The 17,304-nt window shown below is 32.8% G+C and overlaps 2 protein-coding genes across 2 annotated transcripts in view; one reads left to right on the forward strand and one right to left on the reverse strand.

The window, feature by feature from the left end:
* The first annotated feature begins 1,441 nt into the window (after window positions 1-1,441).
* LOC131849612 (26S proteasome regulatory subunit 8) lies at window positions 1,442-2,843 on the forward strand. The gene has a single exon (XM_059199721.1). It carries the CDS (start codon window positions 1,555-1,557, stop codon window positions 2,761-2,763), a length of 1,209 nt encoding a protein of 402 aa, XP_059055704.1. The 5' UTR covers window positions 1,442-1,554; the 3' UTR covers window positions 2,764-2,843.
* Window positions 2,844-4,150: 1,307 nt separating this feature from the next.
* The window catches only part of LOC131849873 (putative vitellogenin receptor), a 31,276-nt gene continuing 18,122 nt past the window's right edge, over window positions 4,151-17,304 (reverse strand). The window contains exons 25-35 of the mRNA XM_059200004.1: window positions 16,698-16,853; window positions 15,766-15,973; window positions 14,899-15,051; window positions 14,345-14,447; window positions 13,150-13,284; window positions 12,352-12,578; window positions 11,281-11,614; window positions 9,660-9,826; window positions 6,675-6,755; window positions 5,224-5,317; window positions 4,151-4,513 (exon numbers count right to left, since the gene is read on the reverse strand). Of these exons, the coding sequence (XP_059055987.1) occupies window positions 4,412-4,513; window positions 5,224-5,317; window positions 6,675-6,755; window positions 9,660-9,826; window positions 11,281-11,614; window positions 12,352-12,578; window positions 13,150-13,284; window positions 14,345-14,447; window positions 14,899-15,051; window positions 15,766-15,973; window positions 16,698-16,853 (1,760 nt within the window). The 3' untranslated portion in view covers window positions 4,151-4,411. The remainder of the gene's footprint in view (window positions 4,514-5,223; window positions 5,318-6,674; window positions 6,756-9,659; window positions 9,827-11,280; window positions 11,615-12,351; window positions 12,579-13,149; window positions 13,285-14,344; window positions 14,448-14,898; window positions 15,052-15,765; window positions 15,974-16,697; window positions 16,854-17,304) is intronic.

Consider the following 17,304-nt stretch of genomic DNA (forward strand, 5'->3'; position numbering starts at 1 on the left):
GAGTTATCCCTAATAATAGTAGTAATGATATATCAGGATAATTCACACAATACAACAATTCCGAGGTAAGCAGAGAGAGTACTCATAAATACAAATGTTTGTACTGTGGAATCGAGGAATTCAACCCGCGACTAACATAGTAAAACGGCGTGTTAAACCGCTAGACCACCGCGGCCGGGTAATCCTTAATAATGCGACTTAAATCAGATTTTTGGTTATTGATTTGTAGTTGTAGTCTGAACACATTATGATTAAAGGAAATTAAAGTAAATAATAAAGTTTTAATGCAGTAATTTTATTTACGCCATAATAAATTTGTCAAAGTCCAAACTGTGGATAACATTGTCACTGCGGCATACCCACGAAGAGTTTTTGTAAATGTATCATTTTCAATTCGAGTCGCAATATGCCTATGCAGAAGCATAACCATATGGATTTGTGGCGGCAAACTCAACGCAGTTGCTAGAAACTTCACTCTGGGAAATAAAAAACCTGGTATAAATGTTCCTAAAACTATAAAAAGGAATAAGCTACCACTCAAAATCAAGCTTCCATTTGTATCCGTTGGGTACACATTAGATCCAATAATATAACTCCAATGGGCTATGGATCCAATTCGTATAAACCATAACAATTTTAATATTAACGTAGTACAAATTAACACAAGTAAGGAAGCTAAAATGCACATAATTTCATATTTATTTTTTGATTATTCTATAAGAGAATACCAGAAAAATCGTTCTTTATTTTATTTGGTGTTTGATAGTCTATTAATATTATTAGACATATTTACTATAGCTATCTTGAACGTCATTATTTTATAATGTGCGGAAACTTCTTGAATCAACTTATAAGAACACACCTAGAATATTTCGCAAGAATGATATTTTGTACTCAATATAATTGAGTTTTTATTTTACAATTAATCAAAAGAAACTTATGACTTTTTTGATCGTAGTAATGAGTATGATGTTACAGAAGGATGATAGTTAGATAGCGCCATCTATTTTATGTTGTCGTCATCAATCAACATCTCTGTTTATAAAATATGGTGCTAATTCGACATTATTTATATGTCCATTAGTTATATTCGAATTAAGTACTTATTTGTCCTAACTAGGGAATGAACTCAAATTATTTGTCTCCTATATTTTCCATTAAATGAAAACAGTTTCTAATTTTCTAAGATCGAAATAATAACTAATTTCTGAACGAGTACAGTATTGCCACTATTAAATAAAGAAATATATAGGAGCATTGCAAATATTTTCAATAAAAGTAAAATAATTATAAATTAAAGCATTTTTGTTTTTATTCATTTAGTTTTAGGTAGAAAGTATTTCTTACTCTGTGAGCATCGTTAAGAAAATAGACATTTTAATATCTGTGATTTTTATTTATTGCCTGGTAGAAAATATTTTTTCTTATATGTCACACTGCATCGTGATTCGTAAAATATTACTTGTCGTTTTGTGTCGGTTTATTTATTGATTTCATTAATTTTGCTGAAGAAAACAGTATTTATTAAATTAATGCGAACAACAAACTACCAAAATGACAGTAACTAAAATGGAAATAGACCCAGTTAAGGGCGATGGTTTCCGTCCCTACTACATAACAAAGATCGAAGAACTTCAGTTAATTGTGGCAGAGAAGTCCCAAAATCTCCGGCGTCTGCAGGCTCAGCGCAATGAACTCAACGCGAAAGTGCGTATGTTGCGTGAAGAATTACAACTTCTACAGGAGCAGGGGTCGTACGTCGGCGAAGTTGTGAAACCAATGGATAAAAAGAAGGTCCTTGTGAAAGTACACCCAGAAGGCAAGTTTGTTGTAGATTTAGACAAAAACGTAGATATTAACGATGTTACCGCCAACTGCCGTGTTGCATTGCGCAATGAGAGTTACACGCTTCATAAAATCCTGCCAAACAAGGTCGATCCTTTAGTATCACTTATGATGGTCGAGAAGGTGCCGGATTCTACTTACGAGATGGTCGGTGGCTTGGATAAGCAGATTAAGGAAATCAAAGAGGTGATTGAACTGCCTGTAAAACACCCTGAGCTGTTCGATGCATTGGGTATAGCTCAACCCAAAGGTGTGCTTTTGTATGGCCCTCCTGGTACTGGTAAGACGCTCTTAGCGCGTGCTGTAGCTCACCATACTGAGTGCACATTCATCAGAGTGTCAGGTTCTGAGCTAGTACAGAAATTCATTGGTGAAGGAAGTCGCATGGTCCGAGAGTTGTTCGTAATGGCTCGAGAGCATGCTCCCTCTATCATCTTTATGGACGAGATTGATTCCATTGGTTCGTCACGTATAGAATCAGGAAGTGGTGGAGATTCAGAGGTACAAAGAACCATGTTGGAGTTACTGAATCAGTTAGATGGGTTTGAAGCCACAAAGAACATTAAAGTCATCATGGCTACAAATAGAATTGATATTCTTGACCCTGCGTTACTGAGGCCTGGACGTATTGACAGGAAGATAGAGTTCCCACCACCAAACGAAGAGGCCAGGTTGGACATCCTAAAAATTCATTCTCGCAAAATGAACTTGACTAGAGGCATCAATCTGCGTAAGATTGCAGAGTTAATGCCTGGTGCTTCTGGTGCTGAAGTTAAGGGTGTATGCACAGAGGCCGGTATGTACGCACTGAGGGAACGCAGAGTGCATGTTACACAAGAGGACTTTGAAATGGCTGTGGCTAAAGTAATGCAGAAGGACTCTGAGAAGAACATGTCTATCAAGAAACTGTGGAAGTAAATTATTCACTAATCATTACTTATATTTGTCTTTTATCTCTATAGGAAAATATAATATACATTTAATTCTTTTTAATTGCATTTGTGTTTTATTTTATTAGATGCTATATCTATTTAAGGTACTCATATAGTTATTACAAATGATTTTGTTAGCAGATTCAAAATAATTAAAATCTTGTCTAAGTATACAATTTAGGGTCGACCACCCTTAACACTTAGAGGTTTTTCTACCCCTATTTCATTTTAATAAGAATGATATATATATGTCTCTGAGAAATAACGAAATTTTATAGCAAAAATAAAATCCTACTGAATGATTGCATGAAGAAAATTTTTAATATTGTTTTTCAGCTCTGGATACATATCCTTTTTAGCCAGAGCTTGTAATACAAATTACAGAAATTTAAGAATAGTGTTGCCAGTTTAGTTTACTGTACCTTTGATTTAGGGTAAAACTACGTAGCAGATAGGATATTAATGTTCTGTGGTGTTTAGTGCAGTCAACTAGGACATCGTAAGACAAACGAGTGTCTCTAAAAAGTATAATCCATAGAACAACAGAAAAATGTAAGTAGACCAGATCTTTTAACATTGACTTGGATTGAACGACGCAAAAGGTAAACTCAATCCAGGTAAGTGAATTGCAATGATCTCCGAACATAATTTTTATTTTACTGCTAATAAATAGATTAGATTACTCAACATAATTTCTACAATAAAAACACTGAATTTAAAAAAATAATTTATTCAATCTCATTAAAACTTATAAATTCAGATACTTCATAAAATTACAGGATATTAAAAAATTAATAACATTACATATGTTATAATTATGTTTAGTCATAATTATCTCATTAAAATTTCATGCCGTAAGTGATATAAAATAATTTACATTTTTATTTTGATTTATTTATAAACAATATAGGTAAGTACTTATGTAAGCACGAGATCAGAGGGTGAAGAAGACATTGATACCAGTTATGTTCCTTTACTTATGTAATCATTACTTTTATGTAAGTGAAATGGCAGAAAAACTGACGATCCCACCTGATAGTAAATGGTAACCGTCGCCTATATACATGAAGTGGACATCACATTATCATGTGACGCACCTGATACCGTTGATCCATATTCGGAGGACAAAGATGTCATGCCTCTTGGCCTGTAATTTCACTGCCTGACTCACCCTGCAACTGAAGCGCTGCTTACAAAGGAAGTCCCGTTTGATTGTTGAAATAGATTGAGCTCATGACTTTTTCCGAAGGTTTATTTTTCATATTTAGGTATGAATTATGTATATGATTATTTGAATACCAAATAATTATTGAAAAGAATATCATTAATAATTATTACATAATGCAATAATAACCATTACTTTAATAGATCTTACTTTTAGATTCTGAAATATATCTTATTTGATAGAGATCCAGCCAACACGAGCTCTACGGGCCAGATATAAAATTATTGGTAACATTTTTATTTCAGTGATGAGTTCTTAAATTAAGATTCTTAACTAATTAAGTACTGTACATTACACATTTTAGCATAATAAAACTTAATGTTCTACATTCAGTTCAGGCGATTTTTGGAGCCGACGTAAATTCTTTCCTTTTTAATAATATAAATAATAAAATTAGAGGATAGTGATATTAGTGCATTATTCTCTGGCTGTCACGCTCATCAAGATCCGACTCCGTATCAGAAAGATCTTGCTCTATCCTCGGCGACTCAATATCCACGCTTGCTGTGTCCTAAAAATATTTAATGAAATATATTAATATGAATATTGAATAATCAGTAATGTCGTCTACAGATAGATCATCTACACGAATACATAAAATTGAAGTGTTTGTTTGTAATTTTAAATTAATTGCATGTGAAATTATATGGTACTTATATAGTTTTTTATTTATCTCTCTATTTGTTCTTGCAACTTTATAATGGCTGGATCGATTTTGACGGGCGTTTCATTTGCAGAAAGCTAATGTTAAAAATTATACTAATTATAATAAAAGAAGTTTAATTTCACACAGACTAAGTTATGGGTGACAGTTAGTTTTAAATAAAATACATAATTTTAAGTGGAAGTTAAATATATTATTTTATTTATTGTTACTTATTATTAAACTTATTCAGAATTTAATTTTTTATTTCGGTTTCTAATATGCAACAGTGTTTGAGTTCCTTGACTTTTTAAAATTAAAATGCTAATTGTACAATGAAAATTTGCCGATAAGACATAGTAAAATCAGTGACTAAATTCATTATTAATAGACTAGCAGTAACCCGTAGTTCTGCCCGAGTGCAATATAGTCAATGTGACTCGATAAAACTGTAATTACCTATGCAGAGATGAAAAAGATCAGTTCAGTATTTTTAAGATGTACCTAAAGTGTATCTTGGAAATTATAGGTATCTTCCTATATTAATTTAGTAAATATTAAATATTTATCCTTACAACAGCAGGTTTCGACGTACGACGTACTGATTGGCGCCATACATTCTTCACAAACTGCAGCGGGTTCACGAACTCATGTGTACTCTCAGTAGGAGTACTACAGATATCAGAAAAATAAAATTTATTTTTATATTTAATATTGAACATTAACAATAGTATCAAATTTATAATACAAATTTACTAAATAGGGAAGCTAAAAACCGTAATGCTATTTAAGTGATTTTCACGTGACTGGCTATTTTATGGTTATTTCCCACTTTTGGTTTACTTTGGGGTCGTCATCTGGCAACATTGCACTGCAATCGCATCGCAATATCGAATGAGGCAAATTCATTGATTTGCCAATATTTTGAAATCATTTCTATAATTTCTATTTTTATTTTTAGGATCATGTTCATTTATTTAATCATAATTGTCGTACGGAAAATAGGTCACTTTAATTTGTTCTGTGCTTTAATCTGTTCTGTGCTTTAATCCCATAGATGGAGCTGTTTTATTATATTGTAAACAATGTATGTCTAATTGTCTATTATATCTTTAGCCTGTGGTCTATTAACCTTGTTTTTTTAAATCGTCAAAGTACCTAATATTTAAAAAAAATGGATAGCATCGAATATTTATAGCAAAATTGTTTTAATTTTGTTTTATACTTGTACACATATCTGTGACTTGAATCTCGTGATAGTTAAGTCGGATATAATCTTATCACACGTTATATGAAGATTGAATATGTTTTCTCCATTTTGGAGCCTGTTACATTTTGGTGTATATACTTATATTTTGTTTAGCGTTTGGTTTGGTTATTTGTATTCTATTAGGAGTTTGGCTTTTTATCTTCACTTCAGGCGCATTTTCTCTTCACAATTGATACCTGTCTTTATACTTTTGTTCTCAATTTCATTGTAAATAAATTAAATTATATTCTTGCAAACTTATGAACAACCTAAAAAAAGACTATCCAAATACTTAGTTCGTTAGTTTCTTTTAATCAATTTAGAATTTTCCCTCTATTATAATTTGTTTTTGAATCTGGAATCCTTTTTTTTGTTATATTTTATCTGTTTATAATTTATTTGAGGTACTTATTGTTATTTGCGACTATTGTCGTCTTACAAGTCTTGACTATATTTTGTTTCTATATTCTTAAAGAACACATGGTCGTGATTATTTATTACAATAAGTAATTGTAATTATTGAGTCATTGGTATGTCACATAGTACTGATAGCTTTAGTGTAAATGTGTATCAATATTTTACTACATTTAAACTATAAGGCTGTACGGTCTAAGGATCTTTGCCTGTTTCATCACTGAAAAGGAGATGGACGAATGGGAATGGGAAACGATGGGAAAAAAAAATACAAAAACTATATTATAATTGTCAATTTGATTTTGGATCCAGGTTAAGTGTAAATCTAAATTGCAATTAAAAAAAAAGAATAATAAGACAACTTGCCTAACATCAGGAACTTCTATAACAGATGTTGCTTGAGAGGATATTGATGCGCTGCTTGCTTCGGTGTTTTGAAATCTCACCCTGCAATTAAAGTTACAGATATATAATAAATAACAAGAAAATTAAGCTCTGTTTAATCATTAGAAAAAGTTTGAGGTTCTATGTTAGTCCCTTATTGTTTACTGAGATATTAGATTTTAAAATTAATTTAACAAATATAATTATAATAACAAGGCGATATTATATGAGAAGCAATATCTTAAAGGTGTTTAAATTTTAGCTAATCTTTATAAAAAAGAAAATCATAATCAACCGAAAACTGTCTGTGTGATGTGTCATGCAAAAATAGCCTTTAGTAGGGGAACATGGGGTTCAGTGGTTATTTTTATTTTACAAGTGCTAGAATGTCACCTCTTCTACCACAGATTGTTCAGTGGTTTAATGAAAACCTAGAAGATATATTTAAGTTTGAAACAACATTGCAAAAATAGCATTACAAATACTTAGTTATGAAATAATCAATTTTTTTAACAAATGGCAAAGTATCCACTATGTTCCATAAACTGGTCACAGTAGATACAGAGCAAGGGCACAACGTATTTTACGGGAGACAATGGATAATGGCTATTTGGAACCCAATAAAAGATGTGTATTATAACATTGTATCATTTATTTTAAAAGAATAATTTGTGCTTATACTCTATTTACTTTGGTTACAGTTTCAAAATCACCACCTACACCACATCACTATCACCACATTACCTACATAGATTTATTTTATAAACTATTAAAGTACTCTTAACTCTGTATTATTTAAATTCAAATCCTTTATTAATTGACACAAAATTATACAATCTAACAAAAATATTTAATTAAAAGTTTAAAAGACAAAAGAAATAATAATTATATATGTATATGTTACTTTTAATTCTGCACATCAGTCTCTGAGTCATTGAATTTTCCATGTGTTCCTATATTTTGCCAATCGGAGCCACAGTGGGCCGGCAATCTTTGTAAGGTCATCAGACCAAGTCTTTATTATTCATATACCAGGTGTGTTTAAAATCTTTAGAGTAATTTTTTTTGGAGGGTTGGGTCTGGGTGTGGACGGTGTATTTTGGTGGTTACGGTGGTTCTATTGATTTTAGAATTTATTTTATTGGCGTTTGTTGTCTACCTACAGGTTAAGAGTTCCTACAGGTTTTTGAGTAGACTGTTCAAATACCTTAAAAGCAAGCTCGGATAGCTGGGGTACTTGAAATGAAGGCTGAGGTGGTTGGTATATTCCTTGACGTAAATGGTAAAGGCTCTTTTTATACTCTTCAACAGTTGGCAACATAAGATCTTCATTAAAAAAACAATTAGAGGACTTTGCTAACAAAAAATTGCTAACAAAACCAGGCAATACCTGATCATAAGTAAGTAAAATGATGGTGACGGAATTCTTGTTCTATCTCTGTCCTCAGTATCCACGGTGTGACTGCGTTCTTCAGTTCTATTTTCTAGAATATTAAATATATTTTCTTGTTGTCGGTCGGTAACATCACTAGGTGCGAAGTTCTCGTCGGTAAAAATATCCTTAAATAGAAAATACCTTTACCCTTAACCTTTTAGGCCCTGGAAATATTGTTTGGAATCATTGTCTTTATGTGCACTTCTTTGACACATCCAGCCACATTTTAAATTTTTCCAGTTAAATGCGGTGGAACCGTGAGAATAGTCACGCCGTTGTCTTTAGCCAAATTCAATGCCTAGATGCATATGTGTGACTCGTGATTATCTAAAATAGTGTTTTACGAAGTGTTTCATAGTATTGACAAATAATTCTCCGTTCATCCATCCACTTTGTGTTACGAGGCCTTTAGTTCCAGTTAGAGCCCCATTAGTCTTATAGCTTTTAAAGTCTAGGAAATATCACACCGGCGGTAACGTGTTTCCCAACGCATTCACAATATAACACGTAGTCACTAAAGTCTCTCTTTCCGCGCTGGTAACTTTCGATACCTGCTTTTGCCCTATCACTTCCAAAACTTAAGCCGATTTCTGTACAGTCATGGTATTTGTTTCATCTAGATTATACACTCTAGTTCCGTCACCGAACCCTTCATGTCTAGGCATGACATCTTCTAAATTATCATTGAACGTTTTTATATTGTGGCGATTGAAAGACGTGGCACGACTCAAACCGCATCCTTCAGGTGTGCTCAAACTATGTGTAAATCGTTTTCTAAAACTATGCAACCATTCGACACCTGCTAGCTGGGTGTCATGCCATTTTGATACCGTGATGTTATTGAAGACTGCCATTTCGTAGGCTAATTGGTTGGAATTTAGTAAAATAAGCTCATAAAACATATTGCTGTATCTCGTTAAATAATCCACTAAGGTTTTTTCCTGGACATTAGTCAACATTTTTCGGACTCTGTAATACGGTGTAAGTCATACACTATTGATTGGATCATCTTCGAGTCTTGGTTGATGTAGACTGTAGTGCTTTCGTCAGTACGTCTGCCTCTATTGCGATTGATTGATTCAATCAAAACCAAAATATCTTTATTCATGTAGTTTTATTACGAGACTCTTATAATACATCAAATCTACCGTCAATTCTGAATGCTTTCGAGATGTGAAGAACTGATAAGAAACTCCGATCGTATTCTTTTCAATTAAATGTTTTACATGTTTACAATAATACCGATTTATTTTTAAATTCAAATTGGGAGAATAGAGTGACCACCAGCATATGCTATAGCAATTTTGTCAAAAGCAAATAGTTTAATCAGTGTTCATAACCCGAACAGACCAGTCACCACAAATGGCACCCGTTCAAGAGTATGACGGTTGAGACAGCCATCATTGCACTGCACCATATTGGACGGAACACATTGATACAAATGATTTATAATGATTGGATCCTTTTTATTACAAATTCTCAGACGTGCGCCATAAGTAATAATAAGTGTGATGAAATGAAACATAACTTACTCCATATAAGTTGATGCGCGATTCTTCCTAGCGCGATACACGAAGTGGTAGTAGCAGAATACGGAAAGGTATATCACGAACAGCACCACAATAGTGATGATGACCGTGAGCGAGGCTTTCTCTGAGGTGGAATAGTCTTCGTGAGTCCTTCCGTTGAAAAATGGCAGCTGGAATTAGATTAATAGTTGATTAGAGTTTGAAATTTAATATTAAACTCGTCCTCGCCTCAGTGGTTAACAAAAAGTATGCCTTACTTATATATGTATATGTAACATTTAGGGTAGCCTATGTTTATCGGGAAATAGAAAATGATATAAAGAAGTTTGACAATGTTATAGCGTTTATAGTGTTAGGATAAAATGTCGGAATGCTATAGCTATTTCCATAACAAACTAAAGTTTAATGCGTTCATAATTAGTCGCAAATAGAGGAAACCAACATTAAATGGGATGTTAAGAAAGAAACACCATATAAGAGAATCTCAACTATTTAATAGACTAACCTGTACTTTAGCATTGAAAAATCAACTTTATATAGCCGTGTTTCTTTGTCAATTAGGAAAAAATATAGGAACTCAAAATTCTCATTTAAATCATGATTCATGCATAATAGGAAATTAAAAATATTTTAATCAGTTTGACAACGTTCACCATTATGAGTTACGACGTCTTCATCATTAATTCCAGCACAAGAATTATGAGGCCAACTGGGGTTATAAATTACTAACCCATCACTCGACTGCTAATAAGAAAAATGTTATTTTTCAAAATTAGAATCTAGAATTGCCTCGTATGTAAGTCAATTGAATTAACCACGCCGTCTTAATCCTTATCTAAATACTTTTAAAATGATATATAATACTTCTGTGTAAACTTAAAACTTTAAAGGGAAAAATAATTTAAATAAATTAAAAAAAAACTGCTTAAATACTCTTTTGCTTTTGAATACTGCTATTTTTCTATTTAACCGACGATATAAGAAACTGCAGTATTGCAAGTATTGTCATCATCATGTTTCTCTTGGAATAAATGTCCATCTTATCTAATCGGTATATAAAAGCTCTAGCTTCTATTGTTATTTGAGATCCTTATAATCAGATCCTTAGGTTTTTTAGTTGCCTTAGTTCGAATGTATTTTGTCATGGTCGAATGACGGTAAAATAACAATCAATAGTTACGACACTAGGTGTATTGTTCGCACGAGTAGAGAGTGATTATAAAATTCATCACTTTCTGAAAGATTTTATTTATTCTTTAATGCACAATATAACTTGTACAAAGGCGAGCTTAATGCCGTACGGCATTCTCCACCAGCTAACCTTTAGGTATAAAGAAAGCGTTGTGGGGCAGTTATGTCAAAAAACATCATTTTATTATTTATTTTGTGGCTATTTTTCTTACACTCTGAAGTTTTAGAAGGGTATCTATTTGTCTTAGTAATAAAGATAACCTATGTTTCTCGCTAATAATGTAGGATACGTAGTGGTAAAAATATTTTAAAACCGGTCTAGTAGTTTTAAGAGTTTATTCGTTACATATTTTTTTTGTGTAATTTTACTGTAGATTTATTTTGGATTAAAGAAATGTTATAAAGTTTGAAATCTACTGAATCAGCTACTTACTTCACTCTTCTCAGCCTTAGCGCAACGTCCATTTTTAGCGACAGATCCATCGTAACACAGACACAATGGGCCATTTTTATCCAATACACAAATATTGGAACAAACAAAGTTTTCACACTCGTTCTTCACGTCATCTCTTTGTACGCTCTCATGGCGTATAACAAATGCATTCGCATCAAACATCCGATAAATGAAAGGCTCGCATGGTTTGTTGCCGAAGAGTTGGCAACGGCTGAGTCTTGAAGTGTTGCCAGCTAAGAAGTAGACGCTATCTTCGAATAGCGCTAATCCATGTGGTTCTTGGAGTTGTGGATGGCCAAATATGACTTTTTTGCTGAAATTTGAAGGCTAATTCAATCTGTGATATCATTACTCGCAAAGAGAACGTTGCAAGCTACACCTAGGCTAGATTCGAACTTAAGACCTCTCGGTCGTAGTTTCGTAGTACATTATTAAGCTACGACGCTGTTTTCTGTATGTGTTTTATTTATCTCTAATGTTTTTGTTTTTCATGATTTTCTTACGTATTCTTATGTATATTAAGTATTCCTCTCAGTTGTTTATTATCAAGTGAAAGTAGTCGAAGACTAGATTACGATTTGTGAATTATTCTGCATATAAAAAAAAGCTACTGTCCTACTTCTAGTCTTATCTCTAAATAGGGGGAGATTATAGCCTACTGTTAACCTGAATGTTGGACGTAAACCTGTTCTTTATTGAGTCACATTGTTAGGGAAAATACTATGTATATATATATAGCGAAAAATATTTGGAAACGTCTGTCTCGTACCTGTATGGTTCTGCGGATTTCTTGGGCTTCAGGGTCTCGAAGATATCTTCGCTAGCTTTCCAGTTTCACAGTAGGTTTCACAGTAGGTTTCACTCAGTTCTAATTTATTTTAATTCACAACACAATGCGCGCGCGCGTCAAGGCCGCTGTACGGTCAGTTCAGTACTAGGTCAGGGAGGGGAAGGGAACGCGCGGGAACAGAAACTAACGGGCTCTAATATAATAATCTGTGCTTACGATGTTACAGGGTAGATTTTGAACACACATCTAAATTCACTTACTGTCGATCCCCTTCAAAGTTCATCCTGGTGATGACCGACGGCTCAGTTTCAGCGACGTATAACCTTTTTCTAAAAGAATCCACCGCCAAGCCTGTACAATTTCGCACTGTGGTCAAGTCCAACAGATCTTGTCCGGCTAGCGATGCTGACCACACTACAGATTCATTGTCAGTGATGATGCAGTAAAACATTCTGCGGGATGCTGGATCTACTCTCAGCGACGTTAGCTATAGGAGAATAAATACAGATCAATATGCTATTGTTTGAAAACAAATATATTAATAATTATGTACAATAAATTTCGTACGCTATATTGTAGATAACACAATTAGCTACAGATTAGACCACTTTCACTTTCTGTAGATGAAAGTATTTTGAAAATTAATAAAGTAATTTTTGAGTTTATTCATTACCAACAAAAATATTTTTTTTCCAATTTATATTTGGTATTAGCTAAGTTTACACTTGTACTGCTTTAAAATTCGAAAATCGAATATACCTTTTCATAAGCGTATTTCGTTTTAGTTGTGATGTAGATGTCTGATAAACGGAGAGTTTATGAGCAGTTTTAATCTCATCTTGTGAATCGTCATTGCCTTGCCTTTATCCCAGTAGTTGGGGTCCGCGTAGCATTTCATCTTATTCAGCAGTTTCAGCTTACTCTCCTTTTATGCATATCATCTTACACACAGTCTGTCCATCTTTTCTTTAATCGTCTAATCCCGTTTCATTGGTAACTTCATATTGGGAATATATTTTTAAATTTAAAGCTGACAAAATGAGCTTTGTATCTCTTACCTTAGCATCGCCATTTATAGGAAGTTTATGCAGTTTCGCACATCTCTTGGTTTTGAAGTTGCACACTCTGACATGATTATTTTTTGGAGTCCTGTCTACGAAATATACATTATCCGTGATCCAGTCCACCGCAACCTGAAGTAGTAATACATAGTTATTAGATTGACCATTGTTTATTTAAGGGTATTAGAATAAAAATAGAATAGAAAATAATTTTAATATCTCTGTCAAATACAAAATACATCACAACAATAATGTAATAAACACATATAGATTATAATAAAGTCAATGTGGACTACCGATAAGTTGTAAATATGGATCCAAGGCTGATTTTCAATTTGGATGCACATATTACGGATATCATCAACAACAAAACTGCCACTAACACAAATTACAATACAAAAATAACAGAAACTAAAGAAATAAAGTTCCCACATATCAATCTTACACTATACTTGTAGCTAAAGAGTAAAGTACCTACAAATGTTTGTATCATAATCCGCACGCACGCAAATTCGATTTATAGAAACTTTAAGAACTTTAAGGAATTATAGAATATTTGTAGCCGATCCCGCGACCCATGGTATTCGGAATTACAATATTTTATAGCTTTTTATTCACTGATTGGAACGAAACTAACACTAAATATTACAAGAATCTTACTGGAATACATGAGACAAACTACCGTGCTCAGACTAACTATTAATTCTAAAAAAATGTCTCGCAATTAGGCCAAACTTTGGGATTAAGCAGTTGAAGCACATTCAGCTACGATTATAATTCATTTCCAAAATTTTATTAATGGATGCAGTCTCATCATATTTGGTACTATGTTAACCTACCCACAAAAAGTTCATTCGTTGATATTGCTGACCTGCATTTTTTTAACGGAACTATTTTCATTATATTGTTCATGTTGTGTGCGTTGTAATTGCAGGAACTGTTCAAATTGTCCTGTATCAATTTTATGTCCTCATCGTTAACATTTTATAGATACATTAATAGTAAAAGTTTATAATATCAATGACAATGTATGTACGTTAAAAAGAACAAAATTATGTGTTATCTTAATAGTATAGAGTTTATAACAGCTGGCCGACATTTTTTTAATGGAACTAGTCTCATTATGTGGTCACTATATATACACAAAAGTATGTAATTAAAAATCGTTTCGAAGTCAGTTGTTAAGACTTACATTCGTGGGCCTGCCGATGTTCGTGATTTCGGTCTTGTTACTATTCCCTTTTACCTCTATTAATTTGCCGGCATCATATAATGTCAGGAAGAGCCTATTTTGCCTGAAATTAATACAGATAAAATGCAGCTATATATGTGTAACTTCAAACATCTAAACTTCAATACTGTCAATCTGCAAACGGTGAACATTCAACTCTGATGAACTGATGACATTGATGCAATTATTGTAAGTTCTTGGCTTTTTTTTCTATAACATATTCATTGTGTTGGTATTGTACTCAGAATAACAGCAGTAATTTTAAAAATGTGAGTAAAAATTGCATTAAAAACGACGTATGTAAAAAAATTTTGGTTTCCATTGTTTTAGTGGTCCCATCACTTTGTCCTGGCTTCTTCTTTAGAGGCACAACCTCTAGTCACTGACACTAGTCGCAACTTGATGGAATTCAATTATTTTATAACAATATTAAAACTAACATAAGGGCTGCATTTTCTTGTATAAACAAATGAAGTAAACTCACTGTTTTTAAAGATTGTTATAATAGCACTGACCTGATATCTGTATCCATGTCTACAATGTTTGCATTCGGTTCGATGTAATCTAGTGAAGATTTTCCATCTGCAGATACAGATCCGATTCTGTTACCCGATAGATACAGTACTGACATGCTTCCTTTAACAGCTTTGCATGAACGGCGATCAGATCTGTTGAAAGAGAATTCTTAAATATATGTACATGAACTAAATGATTATCCTTTAGTCCAGCTCCATGCCTTATTATGGCATTCTCACTAATTACAAAATTTCAATAACCACATTGACTTACTAAGTTGAAGTTTGGTAAATTTTCGTCTAGTTTTTTAAGTGCAAACTAAAGAAATTTCTCATATGGGACAAGTGCTTTAATTGTGAATGAATATTACTATATAATATTATTATTATTATTTATTTGTTTGTTACTCTGTTGTTCTTTTATTTTTTTCTGTATATAGTGACTTGATCTCTAATTTAATGCATTGTTTTTATTTACATTTATCTTATATAATAATTTATACGCATCTGTCAGCATCGTTTTTATTGTGTTGTGATGTGTGATGTAATAAATGTTATTCTATTCTATAGTTATAATTGTTACAAAATTTTTTTTAGAGCATTCCAGTTGTTATAATGTCAGTAGTCCCTTAAATTCGATGTAAATTTGACGGTTAAGTCTTCCGATATATTTCCACTATTGCTACCCTTCTTGTTAGCACCATCAACTGAGTTTTATGTTATTTAATGTATTCGATTGAACCATTCTAGATTAAATCCTTTTTTCCGGGCCATGTTCCTAGTAATACTAGTATTTTTACGTCTCCATAGTTAATGATTACGAGTGTAAACTGTAGTTTTCAATAAATAAAGTCTCAGCTAACTCACCTAAGAGCATATCCGTGGTTGCAAGAACATAGAAAAGACCCGGGTATATTCTGACAGCGCTGTGAACACGCATCGTTGATACACTCGTCGATGTCAAGACACGTGTGCCCATCAGTGTGGGTTTTGTATCCGTAAGGACAAACGCATCGTGGTCCTGATGGTGTCGGCAGACAGGAGAAGGTACACGTGCTGTTATCACAGGCTGTAACTGGAAAGTGGATTTGGATTTTGACGATGAAAATGTTGCATACTCTTTAAATAATGTTCTACTACTCGACCCGTTTAAACTTCTTGTGATTCTGTTATTGAATAAACGTATTGTCTAAATTTCTTCTAACATCAGATGCTTTAGAGTTAAGAATAAATATATTGTTTACATTATTATTCTATATAAGATTTAAAGCTATAAAGATTTTCGTATTGCAGGTGTGTTGTGTTCTATTCTGAATGGCCTCTTCTATTTCCATTACAGTGTCCTCTACCTCTGATACCAGTTTTATTAAAACTACTTCGACAATATTCTGTAAATGTTTGAGTTCGTGAATTATATCTGCATGAACTACTTTGTTGTTAGTTGTTACATGCTACATATTGATACTGATTCAAAAACTAATTATTTATTGTTTGATATAGTCATTTTATATTTACACTTTAATTTCTCGTCTAGTAGTTTTGACTTTACAAAATATATGGTCAGATTCTCATTCAGTATCGTCAGATTGTCAATCATGTCGTTAGATGTCTTAAATGCTGTAATCACTATAGTATACCTGGCTTTGTCTGTTAAATCTAATATCAAGCGAATGATTTCTTCTTCCTTACATAAATTAGTATTTTTCTTTCTAACTCCCTAATAGTATGCTCATATATCAGAAAATACTCTACAAAATTTTGCTCCTGGCTATTAAGCTTCATAACAAAGTTACACTTACAGCAACTTCCACCTTCGTCGGTGCCATCGAAGCAGTTGGGAACCTGGTTGCAGACTTGATTCAGTTCTACACACTGTCCGCTTTTACACAAGAAGCCGTTACGACATTCTGCAGCAGGATACAACAGCGGAGGGAAGAAATGCGATGTTCTGTTAACTAAAATGTAAAGTAATCGTCAAATATTATGTGAATTTATTTGAAACAGATTGTGCTTAGTATTATTTGAACACTACTCGTGGCATTTGGAATAACGTCTATAGGTTTTTGAAAAAATATTTAATACAGATTAATAGATTTCATTCAGTACCTACAGATATTATGTTTGTTGTAAATGGTAATTATATTATTAGATTACAATACCATTATGTCTTTCATATGTCGATAATTACATAAGAATGATATAATCATATAAAAATATATAATCGACATGTAAGCTCAAAATTTTCCTTCAGCTCTTCACTTGAATTACTTGCAATACGTAAATCATTACTAATTTTGTACAATCCTTATAGTCTATGCATACTTTCAATAACTTCCAAGGAAATGTACAAACAATCAAATCAACTAACACTGTATCAACAATTTGTAATATTTGTAGACTTAGGTC

Source organism: Achroia grisella, unplaced genomic scaffold, assembly GCF_030625045.1.
Source record: "Achroia grisella isolate CSIRO2021 unplaced genomic scaffold, CSIRO_AGI_Agris_v1 utg660, whole genome shotgun sequence".
Lineage (NCBI taxonomy): Eukaryota > Metazoa > Arthropoda > Insecta > Lepidoptera > Pyralidae > Achroia > Achroia grisella.

Coding starts and splice junctions, on each gene's coding strand:
- LOC131849612 (XM_059199721.1), top strand. CDS start 1,555: ATGACAGTAACTAAAATGGAAATAGACCCAGTTAAGGGCGATGGTTTC.